Source organism: Bison bison, unplaced genomic scaffold (genome assembly GCF_000754665.1).
Source record: "Bison bison bison isolate TAMUID 2011002044 unplaced genomic scaffold, Bison_UMD1.0 scf7180017864077, whole genome shotgun sequence".
NCBI classification, from domain to species: Eukaryota; Metazoa; Chordata; class Mammalia; order Artiodactyla; family Bovidae; genus Bison; species Bison bison.
Window position 1 is genome coordinate 2,816,088 of NW_011494649.1, and position 7,846 is coordinate 2,823,933.

Sequence of the window (7,846 nt, forward strand, 5' to 3'; positions counted from 1 at the left end):
TGGTAAAGATTCCTTCTTAGGAATATAATATAAGAGAAATGCTTACAAGATTTAAAGAGCATCCCTTCCCATCCCCAAGGAGGTATGTTTGAATAGGTACAATTTTATAACAGGAATGAGATTGGGAATTTTCAATGTTCTTCACACAGTGTCTATACAAACATATCACTGCTGACAAATTTAACTGAATCTGAGGTAATCAGTTTAGAGGAAAGGGAGAATTGTGCCTGGAATGTTGTTTATATTACAAATATCATACAGTGCATTCTTTTCATTGATACTGGCAGTGATCGTTGTAGTTCAAGCATCTGTAATACAGGACATGTAAAGGAAAATCTTTGCTCAAATATTAATACAACTGATAAAATCAAAATAATAAATCTTCCTGTATAAAGCTTTTCCAAATTTAAGTAACAAAAATGTAAATGGATAGTGTGCTTGGCCTCCTTTGGCCAAAATGATTAAATTGGATTAAATGATCGCTAAAATCCTAGCTAGCTCTTAAATTCTACAATACTATTAATTTCAATGTGTTTGTCATGTGTCAGTTTCACCTTTCAGAATTTTTATACTAAAGATACTGCAAACGAATTTAAAAATTTTAATTTAGAAATTAATTTTTTAATTTTAAAGGGAAAGAGAAGATGAACAAAAAGTTCTTAGTAATCTACAGTACAATTCTGCAGAACTGACTGTATCCAAATCAATACCAAGGAAGAAAGAATAAAGAAGAAAACCAAAAGATTAGGTCCTCATGGCAAGGAAAAATGTGCACAATTATGCAAATAAATGACAAAAATCACCATATTTTGATGCCAAAGTTTAATAATTCTAAAATTCAAAGCAAAATGTACCTAATACATATTTGGCTGCTTAAAGTCACTGGGCAAAAGGAGTCAATAGCCTTATAAAATTTTCGTTCCATATTCTATCAATGTACAATATTCTATTATGACAATTATGAGTAGAATTGTACTTCATACTAAATGCCAATTTAAATTTACCATATTACCTTTCAAAGTATTGTTTTACAATAGCTTTTTTAAATGTAAGCATCTCTAGATAAATACATGTATCCAAATACATCAATCCAAACCTACAAGGAGAGTAATGCTATATGATCAAAGATGTAGACACAAATCTTTTAAATGTTCTACCTAAAATATCCTAAGGCTTTTAATCTACCACTATGTAATTTTACTTTGGTGTTTATTTAAATATGCACACACATACACACTGACAGCTATGAAGCTTACTATATTTCCTTAATGGCATTTGAAAAGAATCATTGATGAAGGATTTGTTTTATATATTGATAGTCATGTTGATTTTTAGAACACTGTCATAATGTTGCTATGGCTCCTTCTGGGATAATAAAAAGCACCTTCAAATTCATAAATGCTGCCCTGAAACACCACCTCTTTTCAGTATGAATCAGATATACTGTAGTCTGATGTTCCCCAGTAATTTCTATTTCTTATCAGTCCCCAATCCTGATTCTGTCAAACATGCTACATATGTTATATAACTGCTCAGATTCTCCTTAAATAACAAAAGGCAGGCATATGACAGCATATCAGAAAGGAGTTAGTTATTATAACACCAGATTAAGAATTCTATCATTCCTTTAAAAACTGCAAAGTTCTAGCAATGACTTTCAATAGACTTCGGAAATACCAGCAGTATCTTCTTTCTTGAAGTAAATCATGCTTAAATCAGGGAAGGGGGGGGTGGGGGGAGATCCAGAAAAAAATTTCATTTTAAACTAGATCTAATATTGAAATGGGTTAGTTTGAGAAGTGTAATACACACCAAGCTCTATTTAACCTATAAGAATAGACAGTTCTGTTGTTGCTATAATGTAGCAGTAACAAAGAGTTACAAAACGGTCTTAAAAGTTACAGTACCAGGTCTCATTCAGTATAGGAACAGCCTCTATAACATCCTTGAATTAAATAATGGTCATTAGCTCTTCCTAAAAATGGGAAGCATATTACCTAACAAACCACCTCATTTTATTTAACCAGCTTAAACGGTAAGCAAGATCTTTTACACGATGACTAAAAATGTTGTCCTTTAACACTGGTTCCTGAGGTGATAACTTCTTGTTAAAAATAAAGGTAGATTTGGTTTGCACTCACCACTGCTACAACCCCTCCCCCAAGCCTCAGTTATGCAAAATCATCAGATGAAATCTCTTCTACTGAAAATCACAGATTCTAGGAAATTCTGTTTCCTCAGCTATTACTGATTGGAAAAGAAATAGGGTCAAATTCAACATGGAGGAAACTTGAAAATAGACCATGAAAACTTTAAATCAGTGATACTGGCACAAATGAGAGAGCTTAAACCTAAGGATTACCTAAAAGATCAGTATTAGTACCAGTGAATAATAATAAAGATCAAGATATCTGTATATTTTTATAAAGACTATCCTCTTGAAAAAGATATTATCTCCTCTTTTTCAGGCCAAATATTGGTGAATAAAGAAAAGACCTGCTTATCTCTTCAGAGCTCTCTTCCTAGTCATCACCTTCTGGAGCCACAAACACTGGAAATCTCATCAACACTGCCTCGAGAACCTCTTCATTAGACTCTCAACCTGACTATTTCCAACTTGAGTCTTGTTCTTTTTAGCTGCAGATTCCTCTATAACCATTATAGGAATGACTTGAATGAAAAAATCTTAAGTCCCTGGTACCATGGCAGGAAAACAGTTGAAACATAGTAAGAAACATTTCTGAGAAATTCTGGTGCTGGGAATGCCAGGAATTGTAAAAAATCTAGTAGATGCTATGAGTATTTTTTGGCTTCCTTAATTCTAACAGGACATTCCTCTTCTCGTTTTAATGACAATTTAGGTTAAACTGATCTTTAACCAAATTAAAAAAAACAAATTTCATTTGAAAGTGTACGTATATTTGTAACTCTAAAAATTCCTGCAACTAAAGTCTTCCATGTAGGCTGTGACAGACAGGGTCCTTATACCAGTGACATGCTGATTTCTAGAAGCTGCAGTAACCCAAGGCTCTCAGTATTTTCATGTGCAAAATAAGGGACCAATTCAATTCATGGGATGATTTCTATTTGAACTCAAAACTGTGTACCTACGCCTTTTTCATTTTCCAGTGATATTTACCTGACACACTGTGTTGCTGGTAATTGTAGGAAGATGGAATTGCACCAATAGGAAGCTGTGGTTTGGGATTGCCTGGTGGTACCTCATCATCATCCTCCCCAAAATGATGAACTTTCTCGTACTTTTCTAGGTAACTGAAACAGAAAAACAGCACAGCAGAGATTTAAAAATAGATTCATGTTGTATATTTTAACTCCTACCACATAGATCTGTTTTCTTTTTCTAGAGGCCCTAAATTTAAAAATAACAATAATATTAACAAGATACCACAAACTTCTTATATTAGTGGAATAGTCACTTCAGTAGTAATATTGGAGACAAACTCAATGTAATAGTTCTAAAAGTGCTTTTAAATGCCTAGAAAAGACCAAACTACTGTACAAATAAAAATATAAAAGTAAAGACTATCAAAGGACAACTACATGTAGATAAATAACAGCACATTTTATTTACTGATTAAAACAAATTATACATGGTCATTGTAACAACAATGTAAAAGTGAGAAGAGTCCCTGGCCTCCCCATCTCACTTATCACATGTGCCTTCAGTATATTTTTTGTGCCTATTTTAACAACAGATTTTAGAGATCCTGCAGGTCAATACATAGAGTACTACCTCAGTCTTTTTTTTTTTTTTGATCACAAGAAACCAAACATTTATTTCTATTGTCACTCTGTACATGACACACATTTTCACACTAACGAAGGGTTCTAGACTCAATCAGCCCCAGGACTAGGAAGGGGCCTGGTCTGGAATGTCAGAAAGAGAATAGGAGAGAGGACAGATGCACATGACATAAAATAATAATAATTAATAATAATAATCATCATCAATGCAACAATGATAAACTATGGGAGAGGTCTCTGTAACCTTATCTCCCAGATGGGAAGGGCATCTTATTGCCTAGTTTCACATTCAATCTAGGAGAAAAGGCCTCCACTGCACAACTCTAGATTGGGGAGAGGGTTGTGTCCAGCTCCCAGAAGGCAACTGGCCTCTCAACCCGCCAGGCATGGCTTGACCTTCCAAAGGAGGGCCCTCCTGGTCTCTGGGTCCTCTTTTTCTCTCGGACTCAATTACCCTGCCCTGCTCCTGCGCAGCCGTACCTCAGTCATTTTTAACAGCTGTATAATATATGCTCTGACTGATATATCATAATTTTAACTAGATTGCTGGTGTCGTATTTAGGTATGTTCAGTTTTGTTTTTCGGAGAAGGCAATGGCACCCCACTCCAGTACTCTTGCCTGGAAAATCCCATGGATGGAGGAGCCTGGTGGGCTGCAGTTCATGGCGTCGCTAAGAGTCGGACACGACTGAGCGACTTCACTTTCACTTTTCACTTTCATGCACTGGAGAAGGAAATGGCAACCCACTCCAGTGTTCTTGCCTGGAGAATCCCAAGGACGGCGGAGTCTCGTGGGCTGCCGTCTATGGGGTCGCACAGAGTCGGACATGACTGAAATGACTTAGCAGCAACAGCAGCAGTTTTGTTTTTTGCTATTACAGGCCATGCAGCAATTAGCTTAATCTCAGCACTTGTTTGAATATTTTCCTCTCCATAGACAGTGGAAATGGTATGATCACTTTAAATAGGAAATACGACCAAATCCTCACTCAAAAGTGATGTGCCCAAAATATTTTGACCAACTTATAAGACTGTTCCTGTGTTTCCCACAATATCACCATCACTGGGTATAGTCAATCTTCTTAATATTAATTAGAATTAAATATCCAAATTGATAATCTATCATCACCTACCAGTTTATAATAAGATTCCCACAAGAAAGATTTTTAAATAGGGAAGCAACTGGTCAAACCCCTGTCAAACACAATACTGTACCTAATGAACTTGTTACTATACTTCATAAGAAGCAAGCTGAAAAATATCATAGTGAAGTTCTAGATGTGATCATTTTATAGGTCAGTCTTTCCATCATTCCTGAACCAGGCAGGTATTAAGTCCATTAGTCACTATTTAAAAACCCTTTGCTTTTATAGTTAACAGATAGCTGAGATGAGGGAGAGGGGTATCAATGATCTCAGAAGTATTGCTGTGTTTTTAGTAGCAAATTGTAACTTTCAAGGTAGGATGAATGAAAGCTGTAAATTTAGGTATAAAAACTAATAGCAAGGATACTCATCATAATTCTTCATTTTTCCCTTCCAGCTTTCCAAGGCACAACAATTCACATCTTGGAGAGTAAAAAGGAAGTAAATTGCCCCTTTCAATTCCTTCTAAGTTCTCCATATAAGCTCAACTTGAGCAAGGAACTCTTTCCTAAATGGTAGCTTGACAGCTAATGAACCCAACACTTTTCTCCACTGCCAGAGATACAAAAGCAGAGACATATGCCCACATATAACCCTTGAGCACTGAGGACAGTATACAGCTGCATATATTTCACCCTGATCCTGGTGATGTACCCTAGCAGATAAAATTTACAGCCAAAGAATATAAATCAAAACAAAAATATGATTAAAAAGAGACAGTCTCTCTCTAGCATAGACTTATGTATAAGTCATAAATCAAACCTATCCTTTTTGAATTTCTAATGCCAAAATCATCAAAAGAAGAGTCTACCCAAATTTGAACACAACTGCTCAAAAATCATGTGACATTTTCTGCAAATGAGGGTTTATCTACATTACATGAAATAATGCAGGCAATAGTAGCGATAGAGGTATTTTACAAAGTACGTTCTTTCAGAATTGAGCTCACTGTGGAATGGTTAAAACCAAGTTAAAGATAATTTTTCTTAACTAACATCATTTAAATAAAATCAAAATAACAATGAAAAAGTAAAATTTTAAAATCAAAACGTTATACTAACAACATGTTTAAGACGCTCTTTATAAATCCGTTATTCATTGTTAAGTGTATGCGCATGCGAAGCCACTGCAGTAGTCACACACTACTGCAGTTCTTCTGGATTGCAGCCTGGTGTTCTCCTCTGTCCATGGGATTCTCCAGGCAACAATACTGGAGTGGGTTGCCATGCCCTTCTCCAGGGGATCTTCCCAACCCAGGGATAGACCCACGTCTCATGTCTTCTGCAACGGCAGGCAGGTTCTTTACCTGGGAATTCCATAATTGAATGTAGTAGATTTAAAAGTTGGGGAGAAAACGTTACTAGTAAAGAAAAACCATAAATACCTTTTCCTTTCTGAAACACTCAAAATGGAGCATAAGCAAAATGGAGTGACTGAAACACCACAAGTACTAGTAATAAACAGTATATGCTATATACATAAACCCCTCTGTAATTCAAATTTTCATACAATTTTTAAAATATATGACTTCTGGTCCCTTGACTCTTCTAACTCTATTCCTCCAAACGGATTCTTTACATAATTCCAATCTCCAGAAATTTATGGCTTAGGCAAATTGTTATACTTTTTGAAATTTTATTTCCCTGGCTTGAGCGTCAGCACTTGTTCTCATTCATGATTAAACATTTCCAACTGAGACTCGACCTTTCATAGTTCAACAGAGGGTTTGGCATCCAGTTCTGATTCTTGTCTCTCTCAATTATTAAGCATAAAGTCCTTTTTTGGTTTTCAAAGAGCTATACTTCTAAAAACTAAATTAATAGACAAGAGAAAACAGCTAAAATACAAAGTTACATTTCAAAATCTAGGTCTTCAGATATAATTCTCTAACATGACCCTGAGCTCATACACTGACATATATACAGTGTTCCACTCATTTAACTACAAAAATTACACTACACATTTCTCTTTCTTCTCCAAGTCGATTACACTGCTTTGAATAGTTGATATATTTTAATCAAACAGGTATTTACAGACCTCCTTCAGTAATCTACCTAATACATGACATTTTGACTCAAGACTAGTAAAATATTGGAATCCAGATGGCAGTTACTCTCTCAACAGTCGACACAGAAAACGAGGTTCCTGAGTTCAACATTACATACAGACAAGTGGGGTGAATTGCATCTTCTTTTTTCAACTTGGCCCTAGTTTACTTGTGGTGGATCCTATGCCATACATGACAGATTTAAAGGATGAAGGCAAATGTGAACATTTAGCATAATATAAGAATTATTTTAAATGGCACTATTCAATTAAAAAGTTTAATATGTAGGACCAATACAGAGGGAGGAAGAGTCCTTTCAAGACACCATCAAATAACATAGGCAGTACAGTTATGAATGAAGAAAAATTTAGCCTCCTGTAGTATCTGATAGATTAAGTACACAAAAAATTAGTTCACAGAAGATTTAAATATAATCACCAATAAGACTGATTTATTAGATACACAATGATTTTCTTTTCAAATCTCCACAAAAATTATTAAACTAATCATATGCCAAGTCACATAGGAAACCACAATAAATTTAAGATTAAATACTGTATAAGGCACATTCTCTAACTGCAATCAATTCAAAGAAATTTAACCCTTGGAAAATTAAAAATAACTTTATGATTTTACATAAAAGTAGAGAAACTACTACAACAGTACCCATCAGCGGATATCAAAATTCATAGTAAAAAAAAAAGAAAGAAAAAATTCACAGTCAACCTTGTTTCATCTATAACACAATTACCATCTTCACAACACTTTCCAAATTATTTTAAAGCAATTTCCAGGTATCTCATAACTTTATTTATAAATATTTTGGTAGGATTCTTAAAAATTAAAAAATATATGTAATATTTATATAAAAATATATAATATTTATATA

The 7,846-nt window shown here is 34.6% G+C and overlaps 1 protein-coding gene across 1 annotated transcript in view; it reads right to left on the reverse strand.

Moving 5' to 3' along the window:
- ARID2 (AT rich interactive domain 2 (ARID, RFX-like)) overlaps nucleotides 1–7,846 on the reverse strand; it is a 208,554-nt gene that overhangs the window by 88,804 nt on the left and 111,904 nt on the right. The window contains 1 exon segment of the mRNA XM_010837552.1: nucleotides 3,140–3,273. Within this exon segment, the coding sequence (XP_010835854.1) occupies nucleotides 3,140–3,273 (134 nt within the window).